Below are 17,806 nucleotides of genomic sequence, written 5' to 3' on the forward strand. Positions count from 1 at the left end.
TTTCCACACCCACCACACTTTTTTCCCCTTCTGTTTTATTGCCGTGTATATTTTCCTGGCTGGGTATCATAGCATTACCATTCCAATGTAAAAACGCCAACTGCTGACGTAGCCAGAGAACACAGCTATGAGCAAGAAAAGCAGAGAAGTTATCAGAGAAGAGGAGCTCTCAAGAACACGGTTTATGGCAGGACTACAGGACCTTTCACGGACACACTTAGGTTTTCTCAGATTGTATTGGAAAGCTAGCAAAAGGAAAATAAATTCAGAATGAATTTAAAAAGCCAACATTCTTTAATGTTATTGGATACATTAAAGGGACACCCCTGCCATCACATGCACTTTAAGGCATTTCATGGCTGCATGGTCTCTTAAATGTTTGTGGTGTCCCCTTGCAAATGCATTAGGGGGGACACCATTGGGGAAGCCACCATATGCATTTGCCCTTCTGCCTATCCTCTAGTTTTTTGCCATGTGGGAGATGTGTTCAACGAATGAGTCTTATGAGACATCTGCACTTACCTTTCAGAAACATTATTGTGACCTTCTATACTTCTAGACTGTAAGCTCCTTTGAGCAGGGCCCGCCTCACCTGTTGTTTCTGTAAGTCAAATTGTTATGTTATATACTACGTTATGTCCTGTCTATCCATTGTACAGCGCTATGGAATTGGATGGCGCGATATAAAACAATAAATAATAATAATCTACAGTGGCTAGAAGGCAAGCCCAGTATAAGGGCTGGCAAAGAGCTTGCAAACAGACCGTGATAAATAACTGAATGTCGCTTTATCTTGTTATATAGAAAGACCTGGACCGGTGATTGATTAATTTTGTGTTTTTTAGGTGACCCCCCTAGTGCCCGTTACATGTATATTCAGACGCTGGAGTGACCTAATCCGATATGTAGCTGGTCTGTATGCTCAGCGACTTACCTACCCAGACATACAGCTGGTCTGAGTACTTGGAATAGGTCTGATCAGCTGTCAGATACAGCCCATATACAGCTTGTCTGCGCATGCTCTCAGTATAACAACAGAAATATTGTTACAGAAAACATACGCAGACACAGGCTCTAAAATGATTCATCATCATTTATTATCAAGCACACCTCCATTTATGTAAACTTCGAACTATTACGAAAAAACAATAAACGTCCTTAAAAAAAACACAGACGGGACAAATAAACTCATTGTGTCAACATCTCCATAAAACCCTTTGTTGAACGAAACATTTTTAAAACATTCAAATCTGAACAAAAAAAACCCAGATCATTGCGACAATGGTTTCCGAGCTTATCGTGAAAGAATTACCAAAGTAAAGATTTGAGATGTGAAATTGTCATGTTCGGGATACAAAGTATCCGCCTGCTCGCTCTCCGTGTCGGGGCTTTCGTTTTATCAGATGGATGGCACGGGGGTAACGGATTTCCCCCGTTACTTTGAATTACAGCTGTTTATCTCGCTGCTTTCTTTAAGAGATTAATTAAATGCAAAATGGGACTCTACGGATCACAGGAATACCTGCCAGACCTCTTATTAATACCTTCGCTTAAAGAACCTTGGAGCCGCGGATTCATTCATTAAAAATAAAAAAATAAAAAACAGAAAAAAAAAAAAAGAGAAAAATTCTACAACAGCCCCTTTGCCTGCAAACAATTCATGGATGGCTAACCAATTAGCCCAGTAGCACTCTGGGTTATTTTATTTTATTATTTTTTTTTCCTTTCAAGCCCTGTGGCCCTTTGAGGACACAATCGAGCTCAGATGATAACCTGGCAGCATAGGTAGAAACCCAGCCAAGTGCGAATGTTTGAAGCCTGAGCTTGGCTGCCATCGTGTCGGCAAAAAAAAAAAAAGAAAGAATTCAGGCACCATGTCATCTCGTACAAAGGATAAAAAGAGATTCGACCGGAAATTCAATGTGGCACCACATATGGGATACATGAGTGCGGTTATACAACAGGCCACGGATTTTTTATTTTTTTTTAACGTTCTCCTGCATGTGAAGCCGAGGACATGTGGAACCATCAGAACGTCTCGGGGAATCTGTATTTAATTTGAGTCGGGGTGGTGGCAGGGATTGGAGTTCTGAAGCTGCTACAGGTTTGTGGCAGATGGCTCGGTGTCAGCTACGACAGGCAGCCAGGCGAGCCTTCATCGCAAGTTCTCTCTCTCTCTTCTTTTTTTTCTTTTCTCCGTTCTCTCGCTCTTTCTCTGATCAGGTAAATACGGGCACGCTCTGGAAAGTTCGACGAATTCCGCCTCAGGCTGCAAGTTTGTGTCTCGGCCCCATCTGTCACGAATCTTTCCCGGGTTCCGCGCCGAGCAGAGACCTGAATCTGCCGCTCAGAGCTTCCCATGAAAAGCGTGCGATCTCACCCTGCGCGAGAAGTGGAAAAAAAAAGAGAGAAATAAACCCCAAAACATTAACCGTTAGGAGACAGCAGAGCTCTCAGAGATCACGTAACCATAAATCCGCCACATCAAACAATAACAGCTGATTTATATTGTCAGCACCTACATACATTACAGAGATATAAGAGGAGGAGAGAATCCCACAGCAAAATTGACCCCAAGAGCTTACATACACTACCGAAAGCTCATGCAGGAAGCTATGGTGTAGATCGCATGTCAGCCATACACTGCAGGCAAATACATAGATCGAGAGAACATTTTTAGTGAATATATAACATCTATAACACTGTATATATATATATATGCAAAAAAACTATCGCAGAACAGCTAAAACTCATAAAAATATGGAAACGGGAAGCCCCATTTATTTTCTAATCTTGCTTTGACATGTTCATTTGTAATCGAAGCGATATTAAAGGATGGCCCTGTGTTTCTGGATTAGACCGTCTCTACTGGTAAACCGTTCCATGCATCTGTATTACGTACACAGAGCTGTCCTGGTCGGTACTTTCAGACACCGGGCTGTGTATATCTCATACACCGTATAGCATGAGATATAGAAATGACATTTTCGAGTGAAATATGTAAAAAGCTTATCCTCTGATTCCAGTTTGCGGATGAACTCTGATCATGCTGGGCTGTCGCAAGCTTTGGGCTAGTGTATAGTGACACACAGACACACACACCAGCCTTCCAGCAGAGGCGGTAGGGACACAGAGAACTCATGGGTACGTACGTTGATCGTTCGTAAGAGACAAGAGGCCAATAAACTAAAGCCGTCCCGCAAATCGAGACAATGATATGGGCTAAAAACCAGAATGTAAAATAAGTCCACGCGTTCGCGGTACGTTCTTCTTGCACCGAATCACAATTCTACACAGTGAATGATCAGTTTTGTTCCCCGCGTCCCGTCAGCACCCAACGCTTTCCGGAGACTGATGGTGCCACGAAAAGGTTACGGCCGTGGCGGAGAACACAATTTAAGGGAAGTGTCTGCCGTCGTCATCTAATGCAGGTTTAAATGTTTCTGCTCCTGCAAAACTCTTTTACCAAGAAACATAATATTATTTGTATTCATTTCTGCGGATTCCTCGTAAAAACAAGTTACTGCATGGAAGCCGCATGACAAAAGCGATTTAACCCCTTGGGGTGTGTGCACCAAGTTTGGAATCAACCACTGAGCAAGCCACCCGAACTTTGCCCAAACCAATACTTTTACAACATTATTCCTATTTATTATTATTTCTTTTTTTTATTTAGCACGTCTCAGGGGCTTATTCACTAAACAGTGAGTTCAAGGAGAGATCACAAAAAAACACCATATTTCCATAAACCCCATAAATTGTATGCATATATATCTGTGTGTGTGTATATATACATATATATATATATATATATATATATATATATATATATATATATATATATACGGTATATACAATAATATAGATCAGAATTGACAAAAGCCTGGTTTTATCTTACTTTCTTCCAAAAAAAAACCTATATGCAGACCTGAAGGCCGCCATTGTTGTCAGTCATGTGACACCCCACTGAGAAAATTCTTTATGGCAATGCTAATGAAGTCTATTCCTCCATAGACTTTCATTAGTCAGAGAGTCCGGCTGGGTGATTAAGACTGAGGCATTCTATAGTTTCCCACAGGCAGTATGATAAGGAGTCAGGGTGTTGGGCTCAGATAACAGAGCGAGAACACATACAATCGGCTAATGTCTATCTGAAAACATTCTATTAATCAAAAACGAGAACTTTTAATAATTGGTGTGAGTTCCGCTTTAAGTACGATGTTTTAAGGACATTATATGCAATTTAAAGGGACACACCCCGCCATGCGGTTATTAAGGACGCCCCCGAATAACGCGGCTTTTATCGCGCTGAGCTCCCTGATAGCATCCGAGGAGAGAAATCCTGGGGCTGGGTGCCAGAAATTCGTCATGAAAATAAACGGAAGAACAAGATGTTCTAAATTGGAGGGAAAGCAATGTTAGCGCGTGTGTGCGGATACGCTGCTACCGCCTGGTATCCCAACTCGTTATAAGTGATGGGATTTGGTGGCAGGAGCTCCTTTGCAGGTCCTGCTGCACATCGAATGCGCATGAGCAGATTCATATTTTATGTCATTCAAGAACAGTAATTTCCCAACCCCAACCTGTAGTTTTTTTAAATAAATACAGCAGACATAATGTCATTTTGGCATCTTCATCCCCTTTCCATAATGCTTCTAATGCCCAGAAGTAGGGAACCTACAGCCCAGGAAAAAAAATGGTCAAAAATAATCCACCATAAAACCACAAACTACTTGGCGGCCATTTTGATACCAGATACGCACACTTCGGTCATCCTAACACCATTAGTGGACCTGAGACCTCATTCTCTGTACTTCTGGTCTAACATTGGTATCCTGATCGGACAATAGAAGATCTCAGTGGGGTCAGATCATGGCAACAATGTTGGTGACCAAGGGCGTCTTAATAACAATAGTTTGTGGGAGTTATGACCATGCGCACACAGGTTTTCCAATGAGCTTCTGTATAAAGAGTTAGGATATACCGGAGAAACTATATGGGGGGTTTGGGCAGATTCCATCACGCTATTACAATAGGGGAGAATAAAAAATTCCCGTTCCCACTGCTTTTAGTAAATAACGCGGCAAATGCACATAACATGGTATCTATTTACTATATATGTTCTAGCGGTACTTGTCACTCTATATAAACGAAGCCGTGGCCGTCAAGCAAGAAATCTGTGCAAACAAATTAAATATGGGACAAATCTCAATAATGTATGAATAGACAAGATGAGTCCTCCGGGGGGGGGGGGGCACTGAGACATTATTAACCAGTTAAACTTCTTGACACCTAACTGCTAAACTTTTACATTTTACTAATTACTAATCTCTCTAATCTACCTTTTGAGATTATTCCTTGCCCAAAAAATCAAAGATTTCCACGAGGCAGCGATCATCTCCCCTCCGGCTCGTTCCTCGTTTACGACCTAAAGGTCTCTCTTAAAATTTGCCTCCTATTCCCCGTGTCATAAATTATACATGCTTGTGTTCTATTCTGTCACCAAATGCGTATCCATCTGCCACCTATTTATCTGATCTCCTCATCTTGGTATCTCAGTAATTTTTTTTTCCTCTTCTAAACATTTCTCTTTCCCCTGACGTCTCTTCTTCCACCCTAAAAAGAACAGACCGGCTGCTCGGCTGCTCTGGGTCTCGGTGAGAGGCGACGTTACGTCTGAAATTGTTAATATGGTGAAGGAATTGCCCGGGTCGGGGTTCTTAATAAGAATTTGCACAATAATAGGCAAAATATCAATTTGTAGTAGGTAAATGCGATAGACATTCATATGCTTTACAATGAACGTAAAGGGTTAAAGTTAGTAGAAAAATCAAGTATAAAAAGTTCCATTCTACGTAAAAGAAAATCTATCATTGAAATTATTCTACTCCAGTGTCTTATACTAATGAAATATATCCACGAGAGGTAGATGGCATGTATGGATAGTAGCCATTGGTATGAGTTCTCGCTCTGTTATCTGAGCCCAATCGACTAGATAAACCCGCGACTCCTTATCATACTGTATGTGGGAAACAATAGAATGGCTCAGTCTTAATCACCCAGTTGGACACTCTGACTAATGAAAGTCTACGGAGGAACGGACTTCATTAGAATTGCCATAAAGCATCAGCTCAGTCTGGTGTTTGAGCCGGGAAAGTCAACCAATAATATCACATGACCGACAACAATGGCGGCCTCCAGGTCTGCAGATAAAGGGGGTTTATGGAAGCTAAATGAGATAAAACCAGGTTTTTGATAATGCGGAGCTACAGATTTTGCTGCCATTTGCTTCCTTTTTCCATTAAACTAGAAAAAAAGGAAGTTTACCTTCATTAAAAAAAAAAAAAAAAATACCCTTTTTTAGACTTCACAAAGTCAGCACGTGGGAGAAATGCTGCCTTAGGGACAAAATGGGGAAAGCGTTGGCTTTTAACGAATATAAACGCCTGTTTCCTTTAGCATGCCTGACAAAGTTGGAAGCCCATGCTGCGTTTTAGGGTTTTGTCTCTCTCTCCGATACAGAAGGCAGCGTACAAAACTAAAACAAGTCTGGAACCAAAAAAATATATAATAAATTAGACATCAGCAGGTTTATAAGAACTACTTCAGACAATCTGTTGTAAGACAAGACACAATCTCCCTCCTCCTGAGAGCTGTAAAGTGTTCTAAGCAAAACCAATTTGTGTTGGGCTTAATAGAACCCATAAAATATTTGCTGGGGGCAAACAGTACTTAAGGGGGTGAAGTTTCCTCGTGTTCACGGGAATTAAATATTATCTTTTGTTTTAACTTAGGTGGACAAAACTGAGCCTGAAATTTTAATGCTCCTTGAAGACGGCACCTGGCGTAGCTCCGGCCACAGAGACTCGCAGATATACCGATTAAATGTAGTAGAGAAGAAGCGGAAAAAGGGATATTTTATTTACAAAGTGTACAAAAGCAAAAAAAAAGAAATAACTGTTTTGTAGGTTATGAAAAATACATGATGCAGACTGTTTTAGTGGATTTAATCCAATGCTATGAATTAAACCAGTTCAGTAAGACAATTGGCAGCCAGGTAAATCTACAGGAGTGGGGTCATGTATGAAGAACAATTCTTGGGCAAAGTCATACAAGGACCAATTTGCCAGACCAGTCCAGAGATTATACTTTATATACCGTATTGGCTCGAATATAGGCCGCACTTTTTCCCCCCACTTTAAGTCTTTAAAGTGGGGGTGCGGCCTATATTCGGGGTCTAGCGCCCGACGCCCGGGACATGCAGTCCCGGGTGCCGGGCAGGCAGCGGGGTTAGGATACAGATTCCCCGCAGCGGTGCAGGGACCCGCATCCTACTCCCCGATACGCTCAGACAGCCTCCCCTGCCAGCACTTTCCATGGGGGGGTGTGCCGGCACGGGAGATTGTCTAAGAGCATCGTGCGGACGGTCACCGGCTGCGGAGGCTGTTTACCCACATCGCCGCAGCCGGTGACCGTCCGCGCGATGCGTTTTACCTCTGCCCCCAAGACTTACCGGAGCAGACTCCCGGGTGTCTTGCGGGGCCGGCGGGGGACATCTACGCAATACGCATATACAACTTCCGGTTCCAGCACATCCGCTGAGTCCTGGCACCGGAAGTTGTATACACGTATTGCGTAGATGTTCCCCGTCGGCCCCGCAAGACACCCGGGAGTCTGTTCTGGTAAATCGGGGGGGGCAGAGTGGCAGCATATCTCGGGGGGGAGGAGGAGGACAGTGGCAGCATATCTCGGGGGGGGGAGGACAGTGGCAGCATATCTCGGAGGGGGAGGAGGACAGTGGCAGCATATCTCGGGGGGGCAGTGGCAGCATATCTCGGGGGGGCAGTGGCAGCATATCTTGGGGGGGGAGAGTGGCAGCATATCTCGGGGGGGGAGACAGAGTGGCAGCATGTGTTTTTGGTGCTTTTTTTAAGAAAAAAACTTTTTCTTTAAAAAAGCACCAAACTTTTAGGGTGCGGCCTATATACGGGGGCGGCCTATATCCGAGCCAATACGGTATATATATATTTTTTTCTCTCTAATCAGTTCACCGCTTCGTCAGAACTCCATGGGAAATGGATATCGGTCTTTTGAGTCAAAATAGTCTGGAATACTTTAAGTGGACCAACTAAGTCATGATCTCAAGGAGATCTTCTCAGCACAACACCCACGACTTCAATGTTTGAAACCCAACCTCATCCACTAAGGAACATTCAACAGCAGGTAAGAACCAAATGGCCCATCTGGTTGACCAATTACAGATCTAAAGAGCCTTGACCTAATGGCCAACATTATGCCTACCTTGAATAATGTTTAGTTATGGTCAGAAGGCCTGCATGCTTCTAAAACTACATGTCCAGGTTTGTCCTGACTCCATGACTCTATTGGTTCATTGTAAACGTTGGTATATTTCTTCTAACCAGCACTACTCCAAATGGTTTTTCTTCAACCGAGGGTAGCCCAAATCCATGGACAGGAATCACGTATACACCCAATGGCTGGATGACCCTAGTCTATGGGATGGTGGGCCTCCATCATTTTAAACCCCTTGAGTCCACTTGATTGGCTGAAGTAAATCCTGAACATCTGAACATTATGCTAATCGTTTATAACCTCGATGGTTCTTTTTAATTCCTAAGATACTAGAACACACAGATTGCAGAGCACCGAGTGAAAGACGCTCTCAATCAAGGCCTAGGGGCTTCCACACATCATAAAACTGCCTGCCTTCTGGGTGGGTTCCCCATTTTTTTTTTTTTTTTTAATTCATTACAGGTTAAAAGCCCGAGTTCGATTCTACTGACTCACAAAGTAACAGAGGGTTAGAACTGTGCAGTCAGCATTTTAAACTATTATGAGCTACCTTCTGAACCATTGCCAAGTTAATAGACAATGAAAGATAATGAGCTTGAAATTGGGTGTTAAATTGCATTTTTGGCTTCGCTCTTTCCATTTTTTTCCCTATAGTTTAACTGTTTCATACAAATGGCCAAGTCATGGACATACATTGTCAAAAACTGGGCTGCGGAGAAGAATCCAAGAGTGCCTTGTTCTCATCTGGTTCTGGCAGAGATAGTGTTAACGGTACATCTAAAAATACATTCTTCCCAAAATAGAGCTTTTTTTTTCCTTTATGCGATAGATCGCCGACTACATAAAACTACGGGCAGAAGTCATTTCTGCCTGTAGAAAATGTTTGGATTGCGTTTGCCGTGATCAAAATGTGATTTAATTCACGTTATTAGATTTTTATTTTTTTAGCTCTAAAGGACGAGGACGAGCGATTTTCGAGTTTAATTTTCAAGTCATTGTGTCCTGGAGAAAAAAAAAAAATGAAAAAGAAATATTCGGCACCCGATAACATTCACCTGGGTTTTGAGGCTAAATCACGTAATATTCTAATTGCCGAGCGAGCTTATCTTCATTAGTATAATTGTAAGCCGTTCCTTTCAACTCTTCTTTAGCGCTAATGAGCTGCATTAATACAGGTTCATCTCAGAAGCCTCGTGGGTCTAAATGTACAGGACGGCCGTTCTCGAAAGCGGAGACCTGAGATAATACGGACGCCGTCCACCTAATTAATCCTCGTTGAGTCGAACGACCCGAATTTGTCCGAAAAGCGTTTCCTTCCCCAAAAAATAAGCGTCTCGACCGCGTCTTGGAGGCGTACCTGGAACCGGTGCTTTCTGACGAGATCGGGTCTTGTGCAGAATTTCTGGAGTCTCTTTACGAGCTGTTCAGGTGTCGAATACAGATATTCCGCTGCGAGGAAAAACAGATACATTTTTAATGAAACAAAAACCTCAAAGCACACACTCGATATTAGTCACTTTACTAATTAAAAATGCATATTGCTCTGTGCCGCCTCGTGCTTTACATTATTTAGGCCCCGATTTTTTTTCTAAGGCTACCTCCTCTCGCAAGGATGTTTAATGCTAAATAGGACGGTGTAGTTGTTCTGTTTAGACATCTCCTTGGGGGTGATTAAGACGCATTATTCCGATGTAAGACAACGCATGGAAAGAGCATTTAAGCTTCGATACGCGATGACTGCAGCAGTCGTGTATTCCTGACTTTCCCACGCAGAAAAGAAGGGGAAAAAATGCTACTTTCACAATATTTGTAATCGGTATACATATATTTAGAACGGTTTGTCAGTGAACATGTGTCAATGTATAAATATTTAGTGTTTAGAGAGAGGACGAGAGAGCGGGGGGGGAGAAGGATCTATTCACTAAACGAGATGCCTCGTTGCACTGATCATGGACTATATAGGGCTAGCCCCTATGGGTTTGGCCCTGCTTGATTCATAGATATGAAGCTCCGTAGATACGGCGGAACCGGCGATGCATTATGGAGGGTCAGGCCAGTCACCAGAGGCTCTCCAGTGTCGGCCCCTTCCTGATCCGTCAATAAGAATGCCGAAATGCTTCAACTCCCATTGCCTAAGCCACCCACAGTCATGCGATGAGGAAAAATAAAAGGACAGCGGGTCATAAGAAAATGAAAAGACCCTCACGTGATCCTGAAGAACATCTCCATGTGGATCAAAACGTTGGCAGCTATCCTATTTTTCAACTCGCAAGTAAGCTGCATATAAACACGTTCAAATACAAGCATGTATGTGGCGTGCACACTAACATGTATGTACAAACGTGTCTATGTAGGACATGTGTATATATCGACGTGGGTATGTATCGACGTGCGTATGTACTGATGTGTGTATGTAGGGCATGTGTATGTATTGATGTGTGTATGTACTAACGTGTGTTTGTAGGACGTGTGTTTGTAGGACGCGTGCGTTCTTATCACAAGTACCCGTGTGTGTCCAGACCGATACAAACCATTGTGTGTGTCTGTGGCTCTGAAGGCTAACATAAGAAGCTATTTTAAAACATACTTTATTTTGTTATTGTGAGCGAGCAGATGGTGCATATAAACACCGCCTAATGCATTATATCACAGATTTGTTAACATTAACATGTCCGTTTGCCAAATAAACAATCACTCGCGCATAAGTTCACTTTTCAGACTCCGTTACTTCCCGAGGGGCAGAGACGTCTGCTAAGATACCGGAAATTACCTGCAAAAATCTCGGGGTACACCAAGGATTTGGGGCACAAGGGATAGCAACCACAATGCACTGCTTCCAACCTAAAAAAAAAAAAGAAACATTCAGCAAATTCACAAACAACACATATTTTCATTGCATAGGTTATGGAAGATCGGCCCCATTCGGCCCCCATCACCATTTCTCCTGCTATAAAGACTCAAAACCTTAATCAGTCATTGGTCTCGTCTTATATTCAGGAGCCATAAGCCTATCCCATGCGTGTTTACATCCCCTCACTGTATTACCCTCTACCACTTCTGCTGGGAGGCTACTCCATTTCCACCTTCTCATTAAAATACTTGGCCAATGACCAGATAATACGAACCAAAACAGCCATAAACTTTACCCCAAAATTCCATCGCCTATCTTATCGCTGGTCGATTCCGGGGGAATGTTATGGATCACGCTGGAGTTAGATAGAACAGAACACGCAGCATATGCTAGTTTGCCGTATAAATCAAAGCAAAGCCCTGCGATATTTTTTTTTTTTTGTCCTCAAACGCTACTCAACACATTTCCTAATCAGCAAATAAAGAAATGCAACACAAGGTAAAGTATGGACAGATTTTCTTAATCATGCAGCAGAAAATAAGGATGTTCATTCCCAACGTATGGTCGGACACCAGCAGACTCTCTAATGCTGCAATGCGCATAATTCCTCGAGTATTCGGCAATTCTGCAAACAGCCGCTCGGATACATTTTGTGACTCATATCCTCGCTTTTGTGCTTATGTTGTAGAAAATGACAGCGTGCGCAAAGACTTTCATTTTTTTATTTATTTTCTGCTACATATGTCAAGGTGTTAAAGTGATGAAATCAGTTAAAAAAAAATTAAAAAATATATAAAAAAATAAAAATACTCCGTTAATGAATTTTGCCTTTCTGTATACCGACAACAAGCCGAACATGGGCGAAACATGTAAAAATATACTTTTTATTTTTGTTGGCCCGTCCAAATGCAAGCGAAATTCAAAACACGTCTTTAACTCTGTTTATGTAAAAATGGTTTTGAGACTACGGCCAAAAGGGCCGACCGTGGAAGAAACTTTTTTTTTCTCTACTTCTCCCAAATTGTTGGAGGTCGCGCTTAAGATTTTTTTTATTATTATTATTTTAGTTTTTTGGGTTCTTCTTTATTTTTGTGATTGGCAATCAGGCATTTTTTTAAAAACAATTCAGTGTAATTGATATTTATTGTCTTTTATAGGGATTGTTATCAGATTAATACTGAGGAAGGAGTTATAGATATAGTGAGGGTTTTAATTATTTTATATTAAACATTTACACCCACAGAATATCTAGGCATCGAATTATCTTTGAATTGTCTGGAAAAAATATCAGAGTGAGTGTATGTGTGTGTGCTTTTAGATTAGAGTGAGTGTGTGTGCTTTTAGATTGGAATGAGTGTGTGTGCTTTTAGATTGGTGTGAGTGTGTGTGTGCGCGTACTTTTAGATTGGGTTGAGTGTGTGTGCTTTTAGACTGGAGTGAGTGTGTGTGTGTGCTTTTAGATTGGGGTGAGTGTGTGTGTGTGTGTGCATACTTTTAGATTGGGGTGAGTGTGTGTGTGTGCTTTTAGATTGGGGTAAGTGTGTGGGTGTGTGCTTTTAGATTGGGATGAGTGTGTGTGCTTTTAGATTGGGGTGAGTGTGTGTGTGCATGCTTTTAGATTGGGATGAGTGTGTGTGTGCTTTATGATTGGGGTGAGTGTGTGTGTGTGTGTGTGTGTGTGTGTGCTTTTAGATTGGGATGAGTGTGTGCTTTATGATTGGGGTGAGTGTGTGTGTGTGCTTTTAGATTGGGGTGAGTGTGTGTGCTTTATGATTGGGGTGAGTGTGTGTGTGTGCTTTTAGATTGGGGTGAGTGTGTGTGTGCTTTATGATTGGGGTGAGTGTGTGTGTGTGCTTTTAGATTGGGGTGAGTGTGTGTGTGCTTTATGATTGGGGTGAGTGTGTGTGTGTGCTTTTAGATTGGGGTGAGTGTGTGTGTGTGTGCTTTTAGATTGGGGTGAGTGTGTGTGTGCTTTATGATTGGGGTGAGTGTGTGTGCTTTATGATTGGGGTGAGTGTGTGTGTGTGCTTTTAGATTGGGGTGAGTGTGTGTGTGTGTGCTTTTAGATTGGGGTGAGTGTGTGTGTGCTTTATGATTGGGGTGAGTGTGTGTGCTTTATGATTGGGGTGAGTGTGTGTGTGTGTATAGTCCACCCATGTGGAGACTCGGAGGACAAATGAAACAGCAAAAAACAATCGACAGAACTTGTGGATATCTGTGCTCTAACGCAATTAATATCATTTAAAACATAGATGTCATCTCTGTTAAGTAAGAATATGCAGAAATCCTGGTCTGTTTGAGGCCCCGAACCCAGAGTTAGAAACCGTGGTTATTATATTCCTTTGGGTTGAGAAGCATTTCTATACGAGCCAAATGTTACTAACTGTAACACTTTACAATTCCGAGACTTTCTAAATTAGACATCAATAATATGCAGCTCGACGTAAGAATAGTGGAGTAAAATAAAGATATACGATGTCAAGGGATTAACGTCCAGCATGACAGGCAAAGACGGTAAAAACTCTGACCCAATCCTCAATCACGAGAGGACACGTGGATGTCTTCTCTGGTGGTCCTTAGACAGTATATAGACAACGCTGATAGAATCCTTCAACACAACACACCAAACGAAATCCGGTCAATGGGTCAAAAAATGTATGGACCATGTCACACAGGACAATGCTGCTCGCTATTCAAATTAGGCGCTGACATTTATACCTGCATTGTAGCTGCTTAGAGAACGAACGGACTATTTTAGGTTGGTGACAAAAGCCCATTAACGCAAAAAAAACAAGAGCGAGAGTGAACCCTCAGGATGCAGTTGAGGAAAGAGAAATAATTGGGCTGATATTTGCTTAAAGTATAGCAAAACTCAAAACTACGCCTCATTACCTACACTGTTAGAGGGTAGTCTTTGCCGCTTCTTCTTTAGGAAATTAACCGCTTGTGCAATTCGTATGACTCGTGGTTTGCGTCGAGATGAAAGAACGAGAACCCGGGGCAAAGTAGCAGACGTTGTCTGGACTTCGACAAGGTCTACTTGTAGGATCCCTGACCCCCTAGCCGCGCCATCATGTGTAGGAGAGGAATGTTTCCACCCGATGGGTCTTTCCGCAGCTTCAGGTGGGCTAAGAATAAGCTCGCTGGATCTATGCCATAAACGGTTGGCCAAATGACCTTTTATTTCTCTACCAATTAACAAATCATCCGCTAAATCTAGGAATCTTAATGTTCAGATCTGCTCACTTCGGCTCATATCATTTATCTGCAAATAGTTATTGGGCTTTTGGTTCTAAATATAATTAGCTGAAAAAATTTTTCCCAGGCGGAATTACTTTCTGGAGGGCCTTTGAGTCGCATTATCTAGTAATAATGAATCAAATCAGGTGAATTTCCTTCTTTCTTTCTTTCTTTCTTTCTTTTTTTTTGTGTAATGAGGATGAGACACAGTTACGACACCTGAGTCTCATAATAACAGCAGACAGCTAATTATCGACAATACTTTTCTTCTTTTTTTCCTTGCGTGATGCGCCATGAAATAAAAAGAAGAAAAATCCTTCATTATTAAAAAAAAAAAAAAAAAAAAAAGTTACAATTAGAAGTGACACCGGAGGAGAGTAAATAAAACTGAGTGATTAAAACATTGCTGCTTTAAGGGTGGTTTTAATTAAATGGAAATGCTAATGTTGTCATACTTACCAGACGGGATTAAAATTAGTTATTGTAACTCAGATTTTCTCGTGTTACGGATTCCGCTAAGCGTTTAAGATATGAAAATCTTGTACCCTTTTGCGATGTGTAATAACGGACATTAAGAATACCAAAAAAAAAAAAAAAAGTATTAAAATAAAAATTACTGTTACCCTGAAATGATGTCGTAGAATCAAAACTCCAGGGACACTCCGCCACGCAGCCTTTTCTTAAATTTCTTTTATTTAAATAAAGTAATTCTGTTCTCTTTTAGATTTCTGAACACAAAACAAAAGTTTTTAGGTTTGGGCAGGGATCCAACAGCAAATGTGGTGTCAAGAAGGTTGGGATTTGGGAGAGAGCGCGGCTTCGGCCACCCACTAAGGTGATGTTCTAAACTGAAACCCAGGATACAGCGTGTAACTGCAGATAAAAACCTAATTGCACACTTTCTCCTACTTTATTTGTGTAAAATTTTCCATCTGCTACATCTAAAGATGTCTAAACTGTTCGTATCAAACCTGCATTCAGCTGCCAGCTGTGCCCATTAAGGATTTCAAAACGCTGAGCAAATGAGGCATTATAAAATCTAGTAGTATTGGTCCATCTGCCCAGTACTGGTAGGAGATCCAATACCTGGTCCCATCTAAGTACCGCTGCTGCTCGCATTAAATTCTTCTTCTTTTTTTTTTTTTAAACAAATGCTCCTTTGCGTTGGTAACTTGAAGATTTGGTTTACTTTATTTCTCTTATTTTTGGAACCCGACACTAAATATAAGTCTTTGGTTTTCACTCCTTCTTTATCTTTTCTTTTTTCATAAGGTGACTTTGTGTAAATGTCTAATCGGTAATGTTAGGAGCTGAACACCTACTGTGCGCACCGGATCGAATGTAACACACGAGGACTATGGGGGCACGAGAAGATCACCATCAGAATCCGCAGCCCTGTACAAAGGGTAGACCGGACACAACAATTGGTATATAGCAAGATGACATACAGAAACCGGTGAGGAGGGCACTATGTTGTCCTCTTCCCAATTTATGAAGAACCATGAATCTCAGAGGCTGGAACAAGAAGAGTCAGAGCCTGCTTCTTGGAGCCAAAGCAAGGGTCAGCTTGGTCCTTGCTTTGGCTCTAAGAACCCGGCTCCGACTCTTCTTGTTCCAGCCTCTGAGATTCATGGTTCATGATTCATGGAACAGCTTGTTCCATACAGAGCCGCCCGCCATTTTGAGGATGCATCAAGAGACATGCGCCTGCATGGTCAACAAGGTCCCACACTGGCTCCAACCCATACTACCCTTAAAAGAACAAGTCAGCACCATAGCTCCATCCCAGCTAAGCTTGGCACCGTCCGACTGGTACATGTATATGCTAATATACCCACTAATGTATCTATATTTTATGATGGATACACATTACTGTATATTCTGTGGTCATATTCATGGACCGTTTTGGACAGGGTCCTGCAACCACTGGGCCCAAGTCATTCTGAGATTCTCCCATATCATATAAAGCAGAAATACATAACCCCCTCTAAATGGACAACGCTGGGTTCAGACAGATAGTAATTGCTAAGTTAACAGTAGTGATTTGAAGTAACGGAAGAAAGGTTATACATAGTTCTATTCAGAGGGCAAACCAGGTGACAACATCAGAAGCCACATCAAGGATTCATTGAGTCAAAGAATGTAGCGGCCAAAAAAAATATCGTTTATTAAAAACTGTGCCGTATGAAACAGAAATGTGCATTATATTACTGCAGTCTGGGTTTAAAGGGATGTACAGTTATAAATAAAATCAGCTGTTTTTTTCCGAGAAGGAACACAAAAGAATGGTCTGATCACGCTCTGGTAACCAACACAGCCAAGTAAAAATAGATAGGACTCGCCAAAATTGGGGTACTTTGACGTAGTGGCGAGCTAAGCAGTATATGGCCATATAGGGTGACAGAATCCTAATATGAGAGCTATTTGGTGCAGATATGTAAAAGTATAGCATTATGAGAAACAATCTATTAGTTGCTATGGCGATTACACTTTGCACTACAATTGCACTTTATATACCGTATTTGCTCGATTATAAGACGACCCCCCCAAATCTGAATATTAATTTAGGAAAAAAAGAAAAAGCCTGAATATAAGACGACCCTATAGGAAAAAAGTTTTACCAGTAAATGTTAATTCATCTAAACTATTTTTTTTTTATAAAAGCTATGATTGAGAAAAATATTTTGGCTTTATTTCCTTCTATTTTCCAACCTGCCCCCCAGTTATGCACATCTGCCCCAGAAATGCCTTATACCCCTATATGCCACTGTGCCCCATGATATGCCTTTTAACCCTCTAAATGCCACTGTGCCCCATGATATGCCTTTTAACCCTATATGCCACTGACTGTGCCCCATCATATGCCTTTTGACCACCTATGTGCCACTCTGCCTCCAGAAATGCCTTATACCCCTATATGCCACTCTGGCATTTAGAGGGTTAAAAGGCATATTATGGGGAAGAGTGGCATATAGGGAGGTTTAAGGCATTCAGGAGGCAGAGTGGCGTATAGAGGGTTAAAAAGGCATTTCACAGAGCACTTTGCCTCCAGAAATGCCTTATGCCCCCCATTTAACACTCCCCCCCAAAACTTACCGGTGCTTCTGACTTCCCTGTCATGTAGCCGGGGCAGCGTGTAGATCCCACGCACTTACGCTGCAGCCGGAAGGAGGTGTGGCTAGCAGCCGGGGTTGTCTGCGTCCATCGCGCAGACCTTCCCCGACTGTCAGAGATCAGAGTTCCCCGCACCGGTGCGGCACGCGAATCGCGAAGACATCTACACGCTGCCCCAGCTACACACCGGGGACTCAGAAGTACCGGTAAGTGGGGCGGGGAGGGAGAGGGGGGACAGGAGGATCCAGGTCCCCTGCAGCTGCAGGGGATCTGGATCTTAGTCGTCTC

The 17,806-nt window shown here is 42.1% G+C and overlaps 1 protein-coding gene across 1 annotated transcript in view; it reads right to left on the reverse strand.

Annotated features, from left to right (window-relative positions):
• Positions 1–2,297: 2,297 nt before the first annotated feature.
• The window catches only part of LOC149285179 (tRNA-queuosine alpha-mannosyltransferase-like), an 83,246-nt gene continuing 67,737 nt past the window's right edge, over positions 2,298–17,806 (reverse strand). Inside the window, exons 9-11 of the mRNA XM_089495723.1 lie at positions 11,084–11,154; positions 9,671–9,762; positions 2,298–2,381 (exon numbers count right to left, since the gene is read on the reverse strand). Of these exons, the coding sequence (XP_089351849.1) occupies positions 2,298–2,381; positions 9,671–9,762; positions 11,084–11,154 (247 nt within the window). The remainder of the gene's footprint in view (positions 2,382–9,670; positions 9,763–11,083; positions 11,155–17,806) is intronic.

This window comes from Sceloporus occidentalis, unplaced genomic scaffold (genome assembly GCF_023333645.1).
Source record: "Sceloporus occidentalis isolate IW3139 unplaced genomic scaffold, rSceOcc1.0.p SCAF_83, whole genome shotgun sequence".
Lineage (NCBI taxonomy): Eukaryota > Metazoa > Chordata > Lepidosauria > Squamata > Phrynosomatidae > Sceloporus > Sceloporus occidentalis.